General features: G+C 38.4%; 1 protein-coding gene across 1 annotated transcript in view; it reads right to left on the bottom strand.

Annotated features, from left to right (window-relative positions):
* SUSD5 (sushi domain containing 5) overlaps positions 1-22,944 on the bottom strand; it is a 38,523-nt gene extending 15,579 nt beyond the window's left edge. The window contains exons 1-3 of the mRNA XM_059489057.1: positions 22,845-22,944; positions 14,553-14,730; positions 2,353-2,471 (exon numbers count right to left, since the gene is read on the bottom strand). Coding sequence (XP_059345040.1) covers positions 2,353-2,471; positions 14,553-14,730; positions 22,845-22,944 — 397 coding nt within the window. The remainder of the gene's footprint in view (positions 1-2,352; positions 2,472-14,552; positions 14,731-22,844) is intronic.
* Between the last annotated feature and the right edge of the window lie 322 nt (positions 22,945-23,266).

Genomic DNA, 23,266 nt, shown 5'->3' with positions numbered 1-23,266 from the left:
TAAGAAGTCAATTTGGTTTGTACTAGAACTTTCATGGTGTTTTGAGATGCATTCTGCACAGTCTTAAGAACTGAAGGTGGAGTTGCAGGGAGTTATCAATGTCAGTTCAGTTTCTGAAGTAGAGGTTGATGTGACTGTTCCCTCTGTTTTCAACCTATCAGTCTGTCTGAGCCTTTGGTTCTTCTCAGGCAAGTCTGACAAAGAAGGAAATAATAATAATGAGCTGTCTGCTCATTATTAGATGGGTGGATGTAAAAGAAATGAAAGGGCTTGAAGAAATTAATATAGATCTCAGTGTAAGAAACATGGGATTTATAACTTCCAGCAGGGCAAAACAACTTGCCTTTTGCACTTAACTATAATGTACTACTATATTATAATTGCAAATGTATAGATAAAAAGGGATGTCCACTTTTCTAAGACCAAAAAAAAAAAAATATTCATGAGGTTTCAAGTAAGAAACAACGTATTAATCCAAACTTAGATGTGTAGTTATTAGCCACATGTACACAAGATCAGAACAGATATGCTGTGTGTGAGGTTGTGGTGCAAAGTTTACTCTTGCTGCTTCTTACTGGATATTTGCTAAAACTGGAAGTGGCATCCTTGAGGATGTTCTTTCATCAGCCAACAGCTCTGTCCTGCCTTGTGTGTCACTCTTGTAATGCTAAGGCTGTTTCCATTCCAGACTTTGCTCTTTTCATATCAGCTACAAACCAGGCTCTGCCACACAACTTCACTTAAGTCTTTCTGTTCAAACATGGGCTTTGCATCCCAATTTTTTTATATATTTAAGGAAGATGCAACCTTAGAGTCATCCAGAAATGTTTCTGTGTGTAAAGGCTGCTTGAGTGCAGTGGGATGATCATCCCTTTCTGTCATCAGAAAATTCCCTGTCTTCTACAAAACAAATTCTTCACAACTTGTACACTCTTTGCAAATGATCTGAATTCCCCCAAAGTTTAAAGCATGCAGTTTCTGAGTCCCATGTAGTGCTCTTTTCCAGCATAGCCTTGTCTGGTTATGTTCTTGTCTGCCCCTTTACCGTGAGCAGTAGCCAAACCCAAAAGGTAAACACAGCTCCTTTTCCAAGATCCAACATTCCAAGTTGAGCAGGTGGAGGCACACAGGGGAGCACAAGGGCACAATGGAACAATAGTGGCCAGAGCAATGATTTCAGCATCCCACAGCTGTCCCAACCCACTACAAGGTTTTTCTCAAGGGGGGGGGATGATGACAAAAGAGGCTTGAAGGAAGACAATGAGAGAGTTTTGCAGATGTTTACAGGGAGCTGGTCCTATGTGTGAGGAGCACCATGGAGAAAGCACAAAGGTGCTTGTGTGACCACATTAGCAACTGGGTGACAGGGTTGGCATCGCTCACAGCAGCACGGAGCCTGGGTTACTTGAGAGGATGGTCAAACTCTGCTAAAGTCATTCCTTCTAAAAAGAACAATTTGGTGTACATCAAATATGCATCACCTCTGCCACATTTCACTTCAACCGTATTTCATCCCCACTCCTGCCACTGACAGTTTATCAGAATGACCCCCTGTGCTGGGAACTTACTGTTTCTCAGTAAATGCCATCAGCTTACCCTTGCTTTTCTTGGAAATCAGATGCAAAAACTCACTGTGGGCATCAACAATCTCTTTCGGGGGTTCCCAAATTTCTTTATGTAATCTTTATGTAATCCCAAATTTCTTTATGTACCTATTAGTAACAATTTACTTTTGGCCTCCAGAATTCATCTTCGTTTGTAGGTTCTGGAACTTAAATATTTAAAAATTTAAGCATCAACATAAATTGGAATGTTTTTGGTTTTCAGAATCATCTGGGATATATCAGCGTGCCTAGCAGCCTTGTCTACACTTGTTAAAAAAACACCAAAACCAAACCAAATTTAAAGTAAAATGAGGTTTAAATGAAGTTATTTGAATACAAATGTTGTATACTGATAGATATACAACAGGGTGGTGTGTTGCAGCTGGAAACCTGTGTTACAGTCAGCTACAGTGCTGAGTAAGCGACATGCTTCAGCCATCTCCATTAGATTGGTGCCAGATATATTCCTTTCCATAAAGTATGTTCTGTGAGCACCAAAATGGGTTCTGCCAGATCAGTAGTGCTGTTTGAACTCACTAAACTGCAGCAAAGACAAAAGACAATACAATTTATTAGCTGCAACCAATGTCTTTGCAGCAGTTGGCTCTTGTAGTGAGCGATTACTACAAAGATTAATCCCTTAACATTCCCCCTTTCTCTCTCAGCAGCAGAAAAATTGAAGGCAAAACTTTAAATGTTGCAAGACAGTGATGACTCTGTGTTATTTCAGAAGTATAGCAGTGCTGACCTTCATCCTTTACACAAAAAGCATCATATTGGTCATTCACAAAGGGATCGGTTTCAATTCTAACATCAATGGCTTTCACGCTCTGCTGTTTGCTGCCCGTCTTTCTGCATATAATTGTCCTAAAATAAAGAAGAAGAAGAAAACAATAATCAGAAATCTTCTGGAGTTGTACATGCAGGTGAAATTTGGAGATTTTTTTATCAGAGTAGTCAGGCTTTAGCCTTAGCTGTTTCAGCATTGGCACGTAAAGCAGTAGTGTGGGAAGATCTATGAAAAAAAGCCAAGGGAGAAATAGAAGTAATTAGAAAAATGTTTGCTGTAGATCAGTTCAAGGCATAGGGAGCAATAAAGGATGTTTATCTTATTATGTTCTGTAATACTTCTAAATATCAGACCTATACCCAGAGTAATTGAGTCAATATTTTGCTCTCACAGTTCAGCAATATATATTCCCAGCAATGGCACCTGGATAGAAATTAATGGGAAACTCAAGATTTGATCTGAAATTTTATAAATTATTAGCATTTACATTAAAGAACCATTAAGGTTGTATATTTAACTGCTCAAAAGCTAACACAGTCAAACTTAGAAAATTCAGCTTGGGTCCATGGAAGAAAAACAGCTTTTCTTTTTTTTTTTTTTAATAACAATTTCACACTTTTGAGTAAACTCCAATTCTTCTGGTTTGGTACTCAGCTGTACCTAATCTGTTGCCCCCGATAGCCTTGAAGAAAGGTATTAGATCTGTATTGGGTTTTACAACCCTGTAGATGCTGATGATGAAGAGTTTGCTAATTATCTCTTCTCTCAGCTGTGCTGCCTGCTTAAAACTAGCAAATGGAAGAGAGTTTGTTGTAGAAAACATTGGTTTTACTGTTAGATTGAAGGTTACAAAGGCTGGGAAAGTAATTTCTGGGCAAATTTTTGCAGCTGGATATTAATGGTGTGGGTTTATATTTTTGTGGACAGCAAGCTTGTAGAAGTGTTGCACAGTCAGCTATTCTAGTGAAAGGAAGATAAAAACACTTTCCACAGAACGAATCCTTCCAGTGGAGGAAATTTATAATTTTGTATTTTGCAATGGTTGAACTAATGGGCTATCAGTCCTCCAATAAATCTGAGGAATAAAATAAGATAAAATAAAATCCAATAATACAAAAGACTCCAAAATAAAGAAAATAAAATGCCCATTAATTGAGAGTGAAAAAGATCCAGTGGAAACCCAGTATTTGATCATGCCCTTAAATGTTATCTAGAGATTTACAGAAATAGGCTGAATTATGGTTGTACAGACTATTTTCATTTGGGCATGTGTTAGCTTTTGAGTAGTTAAATATGTAACTTTACTGTTCTTTTAATACAAACAAACAAAGTCAACATGAAACGAGCCGTATGATGGTGGTCACGCATATGCACCAGAATGGTTCCTGCCACACTTCTCCTCTGGAAAACAACATGATGTCATTCCCTGCTGAAAGCCCCTTTACTTGATTTAAAACCAAATTTGTTTCCTTTGTATAGAAAGTTACACTTGATTTTTTGAGGGGGAAAAAATAATCCCTTCAAAAAAGTCCCTTTTTAAGGACAAGATTGTCCCCACAAGTTTTAAATCCAGTTCTCTCATAATTTAATGGATTTAAAGTCTGAGACCTCTAAGTCAGTAATTAAGCACTTAGACAAAAGCAACTTGACCTGCTAAAATAAGTTCAGATGAGTGGGAGGATCAGGACATGAATTAGAAATTTTCTATATGTATATAATATTCACATATTGTTCCACTGGGTCTTACAAGGTCTAAGAGAATGAGACACTTATGCTTCCCTTCAAAAATTAATTCATCAACCTTGATCTTTCCAATAATTACTCAGTTGCTTAGATATCTGGATCAGTTATGTCTTCCAACACTAACTAAACAAATAATTATATGACTGCAAAAACAATGTGCTTTTTATCTGTAATTTTGTACTTTAGGCTTCAAGCTTTCTCTTTATCTCAAAAAAAAAAAAAAAAAAGAAAAGAAACCAACAAAAGAAAACAAATTAACAAATTTGTTTTGAAGACTGTTACCAACACACAATTCTGGTCTCTGAAAATCAGTCCAGACTCATTTCTACGTTCTATCAAAGACTAAAATTCCTGAGAATTGGAAGACATTTTTTAAAGTCTCGCCTTGAATTTTCTGATTTCCAATTCCAATTTCTATGTTTATCTATTTTGCTTCTGCCCAAAACATTGTAATTTCTTTATCAGTTCTTCATCAGGCTACAAAGTTATCTGTGGGTGACACATCCTTGGTACAATGAGATCATTGCCAAAAACAGGATACCTTCATGAGTAATATCACATATTTAAAGTGTTAGTTTTCTCACCTTTTGTTTTGAAATATTGTACAATAAATTGCAAGTTTGTAGCTGATAGATTTTAGCAATTAGCTAATTCATTTTAAGAACCTATCTCAGGTGTTATCCAGTGTGACCAAACTTACAAAGGTGTACCTCGCATGTAGTTTCAACATTATACTAAAAGACAGGCTTTAAATTAAGATCTTTTATGTGTATTTACATGGATCTGCTATTTCGGACTTTAATTTGGATTTCTGTAATATTGAAATTTATGTGATTAAAGCTGTAAACATCCTAAAGCAATTCTTCTGAAATGAAAGAAATCTTACCAGACACACTGCTGGGTCAATGATTGGACTTGATTATCTCAGATGTCTTTTCATACCTTAATGATTCTGTGATTCTATAAAACTGAAGGAAGAAAAGATCTATTTAATCTCTTTCATTCCTTCTTCTCTGACAGTGGTTTCCCACCTGAAGCTCAGTCCTGCAAGCTCTAAACACCCTCAGTAAGGTGTTACTGCTGCTGATGGCTACAGCTTCAAGAGTGCTCAGCATTTCTCAGTAGCGAGTTGATCAGACCTGCAATGCCCATGCCATAAAAATAGTCTCTTTGCAGTCAGTGGGATTTCAGGTATGACTAAAAATACACATTAACAGTCTCTTTTCTGAGTTCTTGAGGGTTGCCCTAAATCCTAAAATGCTAGCTTTTAATCTATAATTAGAGCTTAAATACACAGGTGCACTTTTGTCACAGTTCTAAAAGGTAGAGTGTGATGCTTTTAAATGTTACAATTTTCATGACTGAAAAATGGCTACCAATTCAGAATTCATCGTATCTTGAAATTTCTTCAGCAGCAGCACAGCTGTGCTGAAATAAGAGACAAAAAAAATTGTGCAGCTGTTCTACTCTTTCCAGCACCCTGCTGAGAGGTGTTGCTGCCTGGTTTGTTTCTTGACTGTTTTGAATTATTGCCCTGGGGCATGCATCATGGCTGAGAGAATGTCACAAACTTTGTACTTTTTAAGGGATACATCCACCTACACAGTCATTCAGAAGAATGCAGTCATGTACATTCAATTCTATTTATGGATAATTTCATGCATTAATTGAACTTAAGCTCATTTCTCAGTATATAATGTCATCTGATGCTCAGAGCAGTGTAGTGCTTGATTTTGTGCCTTTTAGTTAAGAAACAGATTTGATTTCATTTTCCTTCTGTGGAGATTTCTGATGAAGGCAGGCATGCTCAGAAGAAACATACTGAGTTTGGACAGCATATCACCCATAGCAATTGTCTGTGATCCACATCTGCCTGGAACATCTGTGCATCCCTGAAAATTACTCTTACATGGCCATGAACTCACAAGCTCAGCATAAAAACCAATCAGAAACACTCTGACCATAGACCATGAAAGTACCACATGTTATCCAGCAAGATAAAGATGTGGTTGGTGGGGTTGACTGCAGCCCCTGCTCTCTGATGAAAAATTGGAAGGTGCCTAAAGGTGTCTCCATTGTTTCTTAGACAAAATACTGGGAATCTTCTTAGTCTACTTCTACCCAGCTTGGAAGGACAAACTGCTTCACGATGCCTCTTCTCCTCCAAGAGAGAAAGCAGGAGATCAGGAATTCTGCACTCTGTTGAACCTCAGCTTAACTCCTGTTGTTCAATACAATTCATCCACCTAAGAACAATTAACGCTCCTTCTTCTGTGCCCACCTTGGAAAATGATCAGAGCTTGGCCAAGCTGATCATTGTTTTCCTGTGCCATGACTCAGATATTGCAGATATCATGTGCACACAGAGAGAAATTCTAATATGTGGCACAGTAAAGTATGAACCAGACTTCTTAGAATCCTTCTGCTTACTCTTGTGCTGCTTAAATTTTTTTCTAATGTATTATGTAATGAATGAGTAACTGCTATATTTTGCTCCACTCTCAAAGATGGAAATAGCAGAAAAGCTGACATGAATAGTACTTATTTTACAATATGCCATAATATAATACATATTAATAAACATATGATAATTATAGGCCTGAACTGCTGTAATTATAGTTAATGTCATACATTGTATGTATGTATGTATGTATGTACATATAAGAAAGGATTTTTTAATAAAGACATAGTATTTTTATATAAACGATAACCCTTTTTATATAGTAGTATCCACTGATAATTTTGCTTTCTAAGAAAATCACAAGGCAATTTTGTAATACTCAAAAATGTTTCGGTGAGTCCAAGTTAAAACATATGGATTTGACAGCTGAGTTTATATGATAAAGTGTGATCCATCAGAAAACAGTAGGTGTGACAATTTTTGTAGTTGCTACTTTATCCACCAGTTGATTTTAGGTTTTGTAGTCTTAGTCAATACATTCACTGAACTGAAATTCACTGAACTGAGTCAGAATGGTCTTATGACATTGATTCATAGTAGTATGAGCTTGCAATATATTAGCTCAGAAGAACATCAGGAACAATGTGTTTGTTGAGGCACTCTGAAAGTCTGGTTGATAACACACTGTAAGAAACCTTCCCCTAATGAGAAAGTTTAAAATTTCATTACTTTTCTTGGTAAAGATAAATCTCTAACATGCTGTGCTTTTTTTTTTTTTTTTTTTTTTTTTTTTTTTTAATGGATCAGTTTTACTGTTTGTGTTTCAGTAACTAGGTAAGAGAAAAAAAACCAACAGTAGTCTGGGAGCCAAACTAGGGGGTTTTTATTCTTAGTCTTTCCCCTCTGTATTTTGGGAAACTGCAAATTACAAAGCTGGCTCTGATGAGAAATAAAATATAAATGACATGTTCATGATTACCAAAGGGAAGAAAATTTCCCTGAAAAGTCATGAAGGGGAGTGCAGGTGGGCTTTGGAAAGTCCATTGCCTGGGAACTATAGAGGCTAATTTTGGCTGGATGTGTCCCAAAGAAAGCAGCTGCTAAGTGTGACATGAAGACATTCCAACAGCAATACTGCCACTGGAAATGTCAAAAGGAGGTCTTACCAAGGCAGAACCAATATCCTTTAGATTCTTAAAAATATACACCAAAATGCAGCCTTTTGTGCTTAAAATTGTACGTATGACTACTGAAATAGTAAGGCCTCTGTTCATTAAATAAATATGGCCCATTCATGCAGGCTTTCATACTGTAGCCTAGTATGAAAGATTTTATATGGCCATTTTACTCTAACATCACTAGGCACATATAATTTGAGCATTCTGAGTGTGTGCAAAGGAGTACATGTTGCTTCCTGGCCTGGACCAGTTGTGTGCTCAATGACATGTCAAGCATCACTAGAAAGGTGGTTTTACCCAATTTCGCTTTACAGGCTCCAGTTTAATCCATGGCTTTTATAACAGAGGTTACTGATTAGTTACCAAAGGGTTTAAAAAATTACAAAATATTTTTTGAATGCTGTTAATTTACAAAGCAGCTCCATTCTCAGAGGAAAGGCTTTCAGATAAAACAAAGCATTACAGTGATTCTAGAAAAACAAAAGGCAAAGTACATTAACTTCTTTTGAAAAGTAGAAAATCAACCTCATTAGAACTGTTTGACAAGTTACAATCCTGGTATTAGAGCCTCTTGTGCATCTGGAAAGAATAAGTATATCCCACTTCTGTCTTCATTTGTTCAGTTAAACAAATTATCACCTTTAAACCCCTTTTGATAAAAGAAGTGCCTCTTTTGTCTAATCCTAGTCTGAGCCCAAACCTCCTGAGTTTGGATGCAAAGAATTGCATTACACTATGGCAGGTGGTGTCTCACTGCTGCCTCATTCAAGCTCTTCAGTACTGCCCTCCTCTGGAATTGCTGCTGGATGTCTTTTAGGATGATCACATTCATTTTTCTCACAAATTTTACGTGAGTTATTTCACTTTTTGACAAGCCCGCTGCTGTCCTGTGTTCTGTGACTGCACCCAGCACTTTCTCCTGCTGTGCCTTTCCAGCTGGTTTAAGGCAGAAATTCCTATTAGCCTTCATAAAATACTGTTGCATTGCACCTCATTTCTATTACTCCATCTCTAAAGTCAGGCTTGTCTTCCTGTTCAATATTCTGCTTTTCCTTGGTCTTATGAAAGATTTCTAACCTTCTGGCATCAATTAATTTCACTAGCAAACCCATGCCTTATGTGCCAAAGCTTGCTAAAGTTTTGCTAAATCCCTTGAGTTCGTTACAAAACACCTTCCAGTAAAAATACAATCTAAAAGTGCGAGTCATATCTCACTTAGCAAAAGGCAACTCTAGGACTGTGATGCTACAGTCCAGCAGATGGTGGTTTGGGTGCTTGTCCTAGAAAATACAAAAAACATATATATTTTCTTTTGTGCAGTGCTTTTCCTCAAAAAAGTACATTTTCTAAAAAGTTATTCAGTGATTAGGCTGTCTCTTTCACAAGAAACATAGCTGTCATACTTTGTCCATGCTGCTGTCCCAAGTTGTGCTAAGAAAAGATTTGCTTCTCTCCTCCCAAATCTAATGGAAAGTGGCTCATGGTTACATTGCTCAGTGATATCATCCCTTGGACTAAGCTGGCCATGCCCTTTTCCTAAATTCAAGTTTCCTGACTGAGCTTTATGTAGAAATCCCTATTCCTGAAACACAATTACTTTGTTTTTACCTTGCATGAGAAGATTGACAAGAAGCAGCTTGACAAGAAGACAAAGTAATGACATGAGCTGTGAGCTGTGGGACTGGAGTTTGTGACATGAAGACATTCTGTAGCCCAAGACCTCCTCAGACAATTTCATGATCAACTTCAGCATTTTGATTTGGACCATGCCCTGTCAGTTATGTCTGGATTTTTCTCCTGAAGGGAATTACTTGACCTGCCTCAAAGACATGCGTGGGAGCAAATTCATGTGCATTATCACCAGTCAGCAGAGCACAGCCTTGAAATAAAACCAAGAGCTTGCCAAGGTGATGCATCACCAGAACTGCTTCTCTGCAAAGAGCTAGAGGGCCTGTTTTAGTGTGCATACCTGGATGAATTTCAAGGGACCCACAAGCCCAGGGCTTTACAAATACAGATGAGAGAACTGGCAAGGGTTAGCAACTGACCCTTTATTTAATTCCTTGGATAGTGCTTTTTTTCTTTCCCAGGAAATGTGCTTTTATTACCATACTGTCAGGTACTGGGCAAGTCCCACACAGTAGGCAGAAAAAGAAGTAGGTAGTCTTGTGAAATGCCATATTTGACTCTTATTTACATTTCCCACTGGTGTCATCTGCAGTGAGGGCCCTGTTGAGTTTGACACTGTAGAAGCATTCAAAAGCAGGCAGCGCAAAACCCAAAGAGCTAACAAAAGGAAGGAAAAATAGAGACCAAGTAATTTTCCTGGTAACAAACACCTGGTCTGTGGGCAGTCAAGAAAAGAAACCCTGTCTTCTGACTCTCACAGCAGAGCTTATTCTAGCTTACTCTGCTTGCTCACTCCAGACTTATACCCTCTGGAATAAATGCTCCAGGGACTGGGTAGGAACCAGCCCAGGGATTTCACACAAAGGAGCAGGTTGACAGCCCTGCGGGAAGTCTGTCATGGAAGAAAAATTCTGTGTAGAGCTTCAAAGCTGTTATAGAAGAGAAACATGGCTCCATCTCTTTGCAGGCAAATACGGAACAGGATAGGGAATAGGACAGCTTCAGCTTTTCCATCCTACAAAAGCACTGGAAATGAGTAAATTTGCTGTGGGAATATTAATACAAGGTGTTGAGGACGTTTAACAATTTCTAAAATAAATGGCTGTTTGCACAGGGTAGATATTAATACCAATTGTGTTATGTTCACTTCCTAAATTTCAAAAATCCCAGAAAAGAAGTCAAGACCCTACAGGACATGCTGCCCAGTGTTGGAAGACTCAGCACAAAGTTTTCCAGCATGACATCTGAATTCAAAAGATAGCAGTGAGAGCCTTTCAGAGAACTGTGCCACCTTTTTTTCATTTATATTCTGGCAGATCACTTGATGGTTTTACTGACTCACTTGTCTGACATGCAAGTAAGTCATAAGAGTGTCATTTTTAGTATAAATAGCTATTAGGGCTCATCTGACAAATGAGACTTGCCTAACGACGTTTCATTTCCTGAAATGCAACAATGTGTAATGTTTTATAAGTTACACATGTCAGGACTGACTTGTAAAGGGCTTACTTCTGGCTTGCTGGGAGAAGTTATCCTGCCTACTTGTCAGTGGCTCTTCTCAAAAAGTTCCCAAGCCCCTGGATTGCCAGGGACATGTCTGTGTGAAGAGCTCTGAACCCTCAATTGGGTTGGCCTGAACAACTGCAAGGGAAAGACAAGAACATGCCCTTATTCCTGTGAAAGAAGTTCTGTTTCAGGCTGCTCAAACCACAAAACCACCCAGTTTATTGTGTCTTTGGATTTACTGGCAGAGATCTATTTGTTTAAGCAATTTCCATTCTGCATCACTTGAAATGATTCATATTCATCAGGACCTGCTGCTTGGGCTAGCCTAGTTTGCAGGGACTGAAGTGGGCATGTTTAAATATGGATGATCTGCATTTACATGAGAGTCATCAGAAATTTGACAGTCACCCAAACTGGACTGGCTCTTAAGCCCAAATGCTCCTCTTTGCCCACAGGAGAGCTATAGCCCAGGGAGCAAGCAGTATAAAATGCTCACACTGACTCAGTTATGTGCCTCTGCCATAACAGGAGAAACTCCCACTGGTTTCCAGGCTATGATTTGGCTGTAAAAATAATAATAAGGACAAAATAATCAACAGTGATGGATATATTTACCAGGAGTGGGATTGTAATTACTCACTAAAACCATAAATAGCCATCAGAAGTGAACAAATCACAGACTTGTGCAAAACCTGGAGAATGGATCTAGCAGTGAAAAAGTCCTTACATGTCTGCTAGAGCTCCTGTTCAGTTTTAAATCTAAGTGGTGAAAGGAAGGCTGAAGCATGTCAGAAAATCTGCAACACTGTAATGGCTTCAATCACATCATTTGTTTGTGTTTACTTCTACTGCCAATGTCTAATCCATTTTTCCTCAGGGCAAAGATTGGGATACCTTCCAGGCACCAAATAAATAAACCAAACCTCATTCTTCTTGAAATCAGGAACTTTTATCATGTTCCCTCCTATTTGTCTCCTTTCTGATGTACACAGTCCAAGAGAATACAGGAGAGTTTTCAGCTGAAGCTCTGTGATCTGCATTGGATGCCTGTCAGCTGCTGGGAGGATTCCAGGGTTTTAGATCCAGCTCATAAATTCCTGAAAATTTCTGGACCTGCCATATGTGGGGAGGTCACCTATTATTCAAAGATGTGGAGCTTCATCAAGATAAATACACAAGGTGTGCCCAGCAAAGAGTCCTTTCTTTTGGAAATAATTTTCCATACTTTTCTAACTTGTGGGCATGCTGTGAAGCCTGCTTCTCCCTCTCTCTATATCAACTGATGTGTAGAGTTTTTTCTGTGTACCAGCTATCCTTTATCTATGCTGTCATGTTTCCAGTTATCAAGTAAATGCCCAAAATATTGAATCGGTACATTTTAAAAAATAAATAACTAATTTAGTAAAATAATTGGAGTCCCTTGTTAATGGATTTTCTATTACTTTAGTCATTCTTGAGCTCTTTTTTGAGACAGTTTTAGCAGCTTTCCCAAGACACTGTAACAATACATATAATACTCCAAAGGAGGCTATTACACTGACCTACGTGAATATATCTTTTTCATATTTTTCATGCCATTCCATGAACACTCTAGCAATTTCTTTGTTTGCTGAACATTTGTTTGTTTGTTTGTCTGTTTTTTACTACAGCTGCAGTCAGACAGAGGTTTTCTTTGTGCTCTCCATAGCAATGCCCTCATATCATTCCTGACCTGGCAGAGGTAAATCAGACCCTGTAAAGATATTTTCAAGTAGATTGGATGTTCCTCCTGCATGTATTATCATTGAACTCCTTTCGGCATCATTTCACCCTTTCATCTAAATTTCTCTGTAAATATCTGTATTGGAGCTGAACTTGTTCAACTTAAACAGCTTTGTACCATTTGCACTCTTTGAGCTCAATAGCTCAGTTCCTTCTCCAGAGCTGCATTAACTTACAGTTAAAACAGATTCGCCTTTTCAGGCAGTACACAATTCCTATTTTTCCCCAGAGCCAAAAATACCCAGTTCAACGAACCAAGTAACATACATTCTGGTGCTTGCCCAGCCATGGGTAAAATAGCCCCAGAGTATAAAATTCCAGCTCTGAAGAGCTTTTCTCTCTGGTGAAGCTTTCCAGTGAAGGTCAGACCTGGTGACTGCACAACAATGGTGTGCTGATGTTCCCCCACAAGGTTCTTTCTGATAAATAGTTTAGAAACTTTCATGCTAAGGACAGGTTTATTGGGGGAATGGAGTACAGCAAGTTAGAATGGATGAAAAGTCTTCATTTCCTTCCCATGTTTACGATGTGTTTTTATCACTGTGTTTTTATCACAATTTTGATATTGAAAATATTCAGTCCACAGCTGATCTATTAATAGTCACAGCTCCAGTGCCTGTAACAATTAAATGAGGATCTCACTGGACTAACTAATGGTATTGCTTAGATAAAAAAGCCATGATTTCTTCTCCCACCCATCCTTACTTCCAGAATACAGAGGTTGTATAAAAGACCCTGTACAACAACTTTGCCATGGACTTCTTACAGTTATATGGTTTTCCTGGCTTGTCAGCCTGCAAGACATCCCAGCAACTGTCTTGGGAAAAAAGATTTTTGGGGTTTAGATCCCTGTCTTTTATCCTGTGACATTTCTGGATTTTCTTTGTACATAAAAATAAATTTTCAAACAATTTTTTCACCTGGAAAAAAATATAATCAGTGAAAATGGTTGCTTTTCCTTGAGATAGCTTAAATGTAATATTTCATTAATAGTAGTAATTTTCTGTCCTTTGGAAATTTTATTGCTAAAAATACAGAAACACCAATGCTTGCTTTAAAAACTGACAACTGTCACAAAATCTAATAATACTGTCACAAAATCTAATAATATGCTAAAGTTTGGAAACTTTTTTTCCATAAAACAAAGCTTAATCCTCATTGAACATTAAAAATAGACTTGATATACAGTTTTTGGGCAATTCCTGTATGGCCCCAGCTTCAGTGACATCAGACATTCCCTCAGCACTAGGGAAGACATTCCCTCCATTTACATTCCTGCTTTAAATTAGGATCTACAGAGGCAACAGTGCTTCATGCAAGGAAAAGCTCAGCCTAGTGCCACGTTGAGTCGCCTGAGCTACCTCAAGCACATTGAGGGACAATGTCAGTTCCCTGGTGGGCTTTCTCAACAAACTCTGTAGCACATGTGGGTAATCATCTCTAAGTGCCTCTGTGCCCTTTTGGACATGCCTATTGTCTGCTCAGCCATGCCTCAATATCTTAGACAGACACGTGGTTCCCATGAGAAGTTTTGTTTGCTGAGCTTCTGAAGGACTGGAGAATAGCAGAGTCAGTGGGAGCACTGACACCAACTCCAGCACTGTGTCCTCAGCAAGGACATGTGTCCTGCAAGGCTCTTTAGGGCTCAGCACCCCACTACAGGCCAGGGGGACAGGAGCCACAGTGATGTAATACAGCAGGAAAGAAGAGAAGGAAATTGCATCAAATCTGTGAAATAGTAATGTGAGACTGATGAATACTTGCGCACCTGCAATATTAGCTGTAAAAAACTAATTCTTGGGGGAGAGTGGCCAATTTAGCTGCATGTCATGGTGATTGAATTGTGGCCAGTGTTTTTCCGCAAATCTTAGTCAAGGTGGAAAACTTGCTTGACAAGCATCATTCATAGCTCCCCGAAGGTGTTATGCTGTTGTCCTTACCCAGCAGAGCCGCTGGCAAGCCATCCTGTGGTGCAGCCAGCAAAAGAACAGTCCAGAACAGCCCTTTTCAGCTCTTCTGCAGTTGCTAGGCGAGCACTCAGGTCAACACAGGCTTTCTCAGCTTCAGCTAAATCCAGACCCTGAGAGTTGTTCTTGGACTCAAGTGCAAACACTTTCCCTGCAACACCAAGAAAGGACATGTCATCCATCATGGAATTGTACTCAATACATATTCAACAGAAATATTGCAAATTATCACCAAATAAAGCCTTCCTGCTTTTACTAAGGTTCTTTTAATGGCCCACCTTTTTTTTTTTTTTTTTTTGGAAAGCCTAATTTAATGAGGACTGTAAATATCCTCCTTGTGTTAGCTTTTCTTTTAATTTTGTCCACCGCAGTAAAAGCAAGAATGGCACTAGTCATTCCTGACTCAGAGGGGAAGCTTGCCTTGCCTCTGTAGGTCTGTGCTTCAGATCTGGAGAGATAAAGCATGATACTCTCTCATATGCACATATAAAGTTAAAATCACAAAGAACAGCTCCTGTAGGCTACTAATGCTGGAATCCATTACTAAACATTTTACAGTTACTGAACAGCTACATCCATAAAGTAAGCACATGCCTGAAAGCCAGTTTTGCAGCCCTGCCTTTCACATCAGAAATAGATTTACACTTACTGTCTAAAATCAAAATTATGTCATTCCATGACATCTGGTGTCTAAATGCAGACTGCTTCATTATCATGTCTTTTTGGAAAGAGAGATAGAGTTTTTATTAATGGAAGGCTTTTTATTTTTGTTGAATGAGCATGAGAACATATTTAGCATAACATTTTTTTGTGTTATTTTTATTTTCAGTTCAGTTTATTTTACTTTAATTTATCTAATACCAGGAAAGCTGAAAGGGTGCAAGTTAGAGGTTTTGGCAACTGGGAACAGGTCAGTTGGGGTTTTGGCAATGAAGTTTGAGAAGTTACTGGGTTATGGAATGAACATATTAGCTGGGTGCTCCAGTAAAAGAAATAAACAATGAGACATTTTGCAGCTGACATTTAATTTGACATAACTATCTTTTTTTCTGTCACATCTGAGGGATGTGATAACATCCCCCAGAATTCCTCCTAGATTTCAAAGGTACAGACTGAGATTGCTTGCAGTTGCAGGAAGAAATTTTTTAAGCACCACTCATTCAGTAAATGCCTGGAAACTCTTATTTATGTCTTATTTCCAAAGGGGATTCGTGGTAGTGGTTACAGGAATGCATAACTTCCAGCACATACCCAGTGTTTGCTATGTAGCCAGCTTCACACTCACAGGAGATATTGACCAGTATTGGGAATTCTTCAGACTGATTCAGCCTGGTTCTGTACCAGGTGCCACTCTCACCGCATACTCTTTCAACAAATTGGTAAAACTGATTCTAATCCTAAATACAGGGAATTTATACAAGGTAGATCTGCCCCCAACAGCTTTCTGTTCTCACCTGTGCACAACTACACCCACTAGAAGAATCACAGTCCTTACATCAAAAAATGTAGTTTCCCTCAAGCAAGCATGTAATTTGTATTTACATTAGCTAACAAGGGTAGACATGTCCTAATGAGGACTCCTACCTCAGTGGGAATTCTACATGTGCCCAGCAGGAAGTCATCCTGACTTGGGAAAACGGCAATTCAAATAAGCAGGACAAGCAGCTATGAGAAGGAGCAGAAATTCAGAGTACCCAGAGCGATTTTGCTGAGGCAGTTAACAGTAGCTGACCAAGGAATACAGCCAGAAACACTGGTCAGTGTGATAACCACTAGGTTACATTGTCTTTGGATTCTCCACTGTAATCAGAACCATTAAGTGTAATTAGAACGGGGGCGTTTTACACAAAGTAGTGAAAGCAGCAAGCCTCTACATCCCTGAGTACACAAACATCAGGATTCTTTACAATAAGTCCCAAATAATGCACATGACACTAATGTGGTTCCTTTTTCCAAAGCCTCGACAGACACAGTGAAATGTGCATGGCCTAGGGAGAGAGACAATATAAACAGAGCGGTGATGGCTTTGAACAGCCATTCTTAAGTGGCAAAACAACTTTTGCTCCTAAAGGAAAACAGGGATTAAGTGTAATGATTTACAGGTTCTGTCCCAGCTAAAAATGTGTCCACATTCTACATTTAGACTATCAGGATTGAGGTGCACTGTCAAAGACATATAGGGCAAATTTGCATAACATCTAAATTAAATCGTGAATGTTATTTTGACATGGCATAACCCTTATTTTCTAGCTATTAGTATTTCACTTAAAAGCCTTAAAGAAAGGAAAATCATCAAGCTTTGAGTTCCATCTAGATACAATTAGTTAATGATTTAGTTGTTTTACCAGTGAGCAAAAGTTACATTTTTAAAGGAGTTTAGCCTATCCAAGACAGGGGCTGAGACAGCTTCCCTTGACTGCTGTTATGCTGTTTCCCAGTACTTAAGATACACTAACTTTTTTACTAGAAACTGTGGAGATGCTGCCAACACAGAGTGTTGTCCTTTGAAAAGGTATCTGGGATGATCAAATTATACAAACAAGTGAATTATAAGGTGAGCTAGGAAAGACTTACTGGTTAGGAAGTTACAGTGAATTACTTTATAGGAAATTCTGGTTAGACAGAATTTGGTTACAAGTGGGTAAAGAAGGCCAATCTGTTTACCAGACCAACCTGTGATTTTTCTTCAAACTTTTAGAAGCTCTCTGGCTATCTGCCCAGTTTTCAAGATGTGCCCTTTGTTTTGTCTAATTTCTTACTTAGAAAATATAATAGCAAGAAAAATTCACTTATCAAATGGTTGACCAATGGAATAGCTGAGTCCTCAACATCTTGAGATGTGTCCCATTACTGAGGGGCATTGACAGAGAAAAAATACAGGAAACAGGCTAGCATGGTAATAGGAAAACCACAAAACCACATGAAAACAGGAAATCCCCTTAAACAAAAAAGACTGCAACACTGAATTCTGCACCTTACAGTGCCATGGCTAACATACTCTAGATATGGATGTATTAAATTTTTCTCACTTTTAATCTCAAAAGTGGTATCATTTTCAGTCTAAGGGAATCTAAGGGTCCTGGGTAATTATTTGTGACATTTTTATCGGTCCTACTAGTAATGAAATGTTTCCTAAAAAAGTATTGTCTCTTATACTTGATGACATAGCCGTAATTTTTTTTTTTTATATTGGGGTGGTTGAAATCAGTCTTATCTCTGAGAGAGTATCAAGATATGTGTTGTCATTCTGTTTTAAATGTGAGACTGCTTTTGTATTTCCATAAGACACAGGCTGGAGGATCATGTGTACATGAAGAATGTAGTATGCCTTTGGTTGTGGCACCTTTGAGCAGCCACCATGTCTCAGCTCCCTCTCAACTCTGTCACTTCATTTCTGCCCTGTAACATTCGTTTCCCATAACACTTTCACCTCCACAGGGGGGTGGAAATTTGTTACCAAAATGACACACTTTTCTGAAGCTTTTCTAAACAAGGCAACTCCCTTTGATTTCAAGATCAAGCTAAAAATCCATGCAAAGTAGTATTTCTCAGGATGTGTACTGAGCATGTTGAGTTTAGCAGGTTCAGAATGAAAAAGATTCTTGTCACAGTGAGATTCTTTTAGATTCCCATTTGAAACAAGTGATAAAGCTTTTCACTTCAATGATGAGGCATAAATAATAAGACATCATTCTTCCAACCTCTATTTGTCAGCAGGATTCACAGTTCTCATGAAAAATTCATGCTTGAAACAAAAGAGATTTCCTCTTTAATAACTAGCCTATACTAGATTGCTATCTTCTGCCATTATCTGATCACTATTATAACAGAATATTGATTATATTTTGATTTATTGATAAAGTTTTAGTTACTTTTAATATAGTTTTTACTTAAGAGTATCCCACTGTATTCTGATTGAAAACATACCCACAGAGACATAGATCTCAGGGCTTCTAGGAATCATTTTTATCACCTTGTTCAATTCTTGCCTTACTAGACTGTAGATTTCCCCTTGCAATTCCACCATCAAGTCCAAAAATTCATGGCTGAACTAGAGCTTGTCTTTCTGACATGCATCCAGTCATGATTCAATGCCTCCAAGTAAGGGAGAATTTACAACACACTTTATAGTAAACTGTTCCCATGGTTCATTACTCTTACTCCACCTTATTTCCAGCTCCAAATTTTGCCAAACTCAGCTTTTAACAACTGATCCTCATAATGCTTTCAAGACTTAAGAGACATCTACCATCAGATATGTGGAAGAGCAAAAAAGGAATTCTTCAAAAATAAAACCAGTCCAAAAGCTGTTTCTTTATATTTTACAGAAGATCAGTGGGTTTAACAGAATTCTATTGGCTATCAAGAAAAGAGTTTGGCTGATTTATTCTTTTACAGAAACAAGAAGTTATTTTAGAGAACAAGAAGTTCTTCTGAGGTGCACAGGCACAGCTCAAAGCCCACCGAAATGAGTTCAAATTTCCTCATGTCTTCAGCAGGATTTGCATCATGCTTGAAGAAGGAACAGAAAACTGCATAGTCAAATATACCTTAAAGTAAGAACATCCCTCAAAAATAATATAAAATGAAAGCACTTTAAAAGGTATGTCCACTGTGCTGACCTCATGACATGACACTTCCTGTTTCAAATAATAAAACCTAATCAGTTTCAACAAAACAAATTTGGTGAAAGATGTGCAAAAGTGGAGTCCAATACATTTTTAATTGAATGTTAAAAATTTCAAATTGAAATGAAGGAGAGCAGAGGAAGGAAAGGTCACTTCTGTACTTCAAGAGAAATTTAATTTTCATTTCTATGGATATGTGAAACAATGTATCTTGATTGTAAGTGTAAAGGTGGAAGATCCAGTAACTCTACAATTACAGACAGAGATTTGGCTAATTCCTAATTCTACTTAGTGTTCACAAATGTGTAGTTTATTTCTGTGAGAAACCACAGTGAATGATGTCTTATTCAATTAAAAAAAATATTGCATCATCAGAAAAATAGCAAAATCAAGATGTCATCTTTGAGTTTTCCATCAGCTAAACCCAGCTTGTGCCTAAATTTTGATTTTACTGGACAATTTAGGACCAAATAGTTGGAATTGTTCATGCATGAATATGTGTTATTTTGTAAGCAGGAGAATGAAATGTGTAGACACCTGCTACAGAAATGTGAGCATCAAGAGAGAGAAGAAGAAAAAAACCATATATTTTTTACTTTACTTTAAAAAAAAAGGATGCAAAACAAGCCAAATTAAATACTTTAGTAGAGGGGCTTTCCTACTTTGGATGTCATCACTTTCTAGTTAGAGGCATGTGTCTCAGATCCTATTTGTGCGCAGCTCCACAGACTCTGGATCCTTTCACCTGCAACCTCTGCGGGCACTATGCATGGGCACTGCTGACTACTGGCTTGACCAATAGGACTCCATGTGATCCAAGTTCAGCCAACAGAGCAGCTCCAATTTGGCACAATTAGTGAAACTTTGAAATTAGCACATTTTTCATTTCAGGAGTGTCTCGGTGCAGTGGATGAATTGCCATCACCCTCTCCTGACGTGCTCTGTCTCAGAGCAAGTACTCTGCAGAAAAATATGGTTCATATATGTGGATATTTTAGGAGCCTTGAAAAAACAGAAGAGGGAGGCAAAAAAAGTGGAGGCAACTCCTGTGCAGGATTCAGGAAGTCACATCCTCGTTCTCCAGTGCAAATGGAAAACAATTTAAACCCCCTGAATTTGCAGTGATTCGATTAAGAACTGCCACAATAACACATATTATTCTCCAGTAACTGCACTGGCAGTGGCATACCATGGTACCTCAGAGTATGAACAAGCCCTTGGGGAGTCTTCTGTCCATCTGGCCTGGACCTGAACAGCTTTGAGCAAGATCATTTCAACTGGGGAAAAAAGCTGCAAAGCGAAACGGAGCTATATTTTATTTCTGCATTTGCCTGGCTATTTCTGCAGCCTATTTGGGCTACAGCAATATGTGCCACAGTAAATAATGGTCAAGAGAGATCAATTAAGCTCTGAAATTTTACACCTTCACCAGACCACGACAGCCATCAGTTTTACTGCCTACTCCCTGTCATGATTTTTGTGTGAGATAATAAAGTGAAAGTCTTCCTTAGGGAAATACATTGCAACCAGTTGCAGAGGTTTGACTGTAACAGGGGCCAGTCTGAATTTCACAGGTTTTTTACAAGACATATTCGAAATCCCTTTAGCAGTTTGCAACACAGTCAGATATCTTCAGTTAAAAATGACAAATACACAAACACGTATGTTTCACTCAGAATGGTCCATTGGCACTTAAGTGACATTAACATGTATTAGAAACTAGCACCATTATATTTTCATGCACACCTTAAAAATGAGGAGGTGGTTTCTGACTGGATCAGACCAGAATCTGCTATAAAAGAAAGGATTAATCCTAATTCATGCTCTCAGATTTTCTTAAATACATAGCGGTGAATTTTAAAGCTGACATACAGTGTTTTCTTCTGTTTTAACCCAGATGGCTTATAGGACAGTGTTACAGTTGTGTGCTCAATTATTAATATAAGGAGAATTCACTGAGGATCAAGTTAATAGCAGACTTACACACCTTTCACAATGCTACCTAGAATTTAAATAAAATTGCAAACCACATTATTGTAATAATGCTTGACAATTGTAAAGTATTTCAGATATTCTTCCTTTCATACTATGAATGTTTTACCACATGTGAAGTAAATTTGACAAACTGTTGAATGACAATTAAAATCTGTCATGACCTCTGCCTTAAAATGATCTTCAACTTTTTTCCCTGTCTCTTTTAGAAGATGCTTTTTTAGGAATCAAAAAGTTAGTTTTGTTAGTTTTATGGAAATAATAAAAATTGGAATGTGCCCCTGAAAAAGCAAGAGGATCTTCAGGTGAAGAGGGGAAATTGTTATTCCTGCCCTGTGCCCTCAAGTTCTGTGAAGATTCCTTTTTCATGGATAGACTTTTCCCCTCTCTTCTCATTCCAAAGGCATTTTGCTGAGGAAGGAGTACATCCTAAAAACAGAATCACAGTTTTGCCTACTGCAACATAGTGCAATTGTCTGATGCATTTCTTTTCCTTTATGCTGAATGAAAGGTAACTCTCCTTAAACTTTACAAGAAAGGGTTCTGTTGTATAAATGGAATACATTTATACATTCTACTTGAAGCTGTAGAAATATACAGGCAAGATTAATTTTTTTCCCTTTCCTTTGCCATACTTTGTCACCAACTGAAAGAAATTTAAGTTAAACAGGAAAAATACTGTGAGAACAAACAAGAAGAGATTTTTATTGCCCTACAATGTTTAAGTTCTGTTGTCTGGAATAATTCAGCAAACATCAATGGTAAAGGATTAGGGTATTGGAATTAAAAAATCCTGAGATTGGGCATAAATCTATTGCAGCTGTGAAAGTGGAAAAAAGTGGAAAATTCAGCATTGCTGTCCCAGGAAAACATACAGTTGTTTCAAAAGTAATGATGACCAAGTCAGACAAGCTGGTCATCATTATCACGAGCTGAATCATTAAAAGGGCGTTAGGCTACTGGAAACTTGCAAGGGATGCAGCTTTTCAGGATCACCATCAGCAAGTAAAAAGTCCCATTTCAGAGTAACTGGTAGCTGGTGCTTCAGCCAAATCCATGTCCTGATCACATCCCTCAGCAGGGAAGTGCAGATGAAGCTCATGTGCAGAAAGGTGGGCAGTCATTTTCAGTGTGTGTGGCACTGAACAGAAGAGGTTATTAAAGTCTTTCACTTCTCAGGTACCTGCCCATATAAAATGACACATCTGAAGTGGGGAGATGGGAAAGATCTTTGGAGAAAAGGTACTTTGAATTATAAGGAGAGGTCTCCTAAAATATACTGAGCCTTCTTAGTTGTGTTCTGGCTTTGTTTCTTTATTCTTATTTCCTCTGGAAAAGTTCACTATCCTGTCATTCTGTTGTAATAAAATAATCTTAGCCTTCTGGGATCTTATTTCCTTTCTCTGCTTAACCCCAGGATATTTGTAAAGTCTCAAAAAGCTCTGAATCAGAAGTTTCCTAATACAAACTGGGGCGTGTATTTAAGCCTCTTATTTAAAAAAAAAAAAAAAAAAAAAAAAAAAAAGGTGTAAAGTTGGTTGGAGGTTTTTTTTTTTTTTTTTTTTTCTTTTTGCAATAGCACATTTCAACATACAGCCCTCATTCCAGCCATAGCAACCCAGCCCAAACTGAATGGGAGACTCACCATCAGCCTGAACAGAGATGATCTGAAGTAAGAAGAAGAAGAAGACAGATCCCACGCCCTGGAGAAAGGTGAGAGGGAATCTCTGAGAGCCCGGAGCCATTGCCCTGCTTCCAGAGCCCCCAGCTGCAGGAGGTTGGCTGCCGAGCCTTTTTCTCTCTCCTCCTCTGCACTTTCGTAGCCGGGTCTGCCGTGATGATTTCAAGGAGCGCTTTCCCTCGGCAGGATCCTGCGTCTTGGGTTTGCACTGAAGGCGGGAGGGGTGGAAAAAGAAGGAGGGAGGGAGAGAGGAATCCTTGGCTTGGCTGGTGTGAAGGGGAGGGGAAGGTGGGGGGAGATGTCCAGCCAGCTGGGCTTGGGGAGAGGCTTTACCCAGCCCGGTCTGCAGGGCAGCGCACACAGAGAGCCGGTGTGAAAAGTCACAT

This window comes from Ammospiza nelsoni, chromosome 1, assembly GCF_027579445.1.
Source record: "Ammospiza nelsoni isolate bAmmNel1 chromosome 1, bAmmNel1.pri, whole genome shotgun sequence".
In the NCBI taxonomy this organism is placed as follows: Eukaryota; Metazoa; Chordata; class Aves; order Passeriformes; family Passerellidae; genus Ammospiza; species Ammospiza nelsoni.
This window is presented reverse-complemented; position numbering and strand designations above follow the sequence as displayed.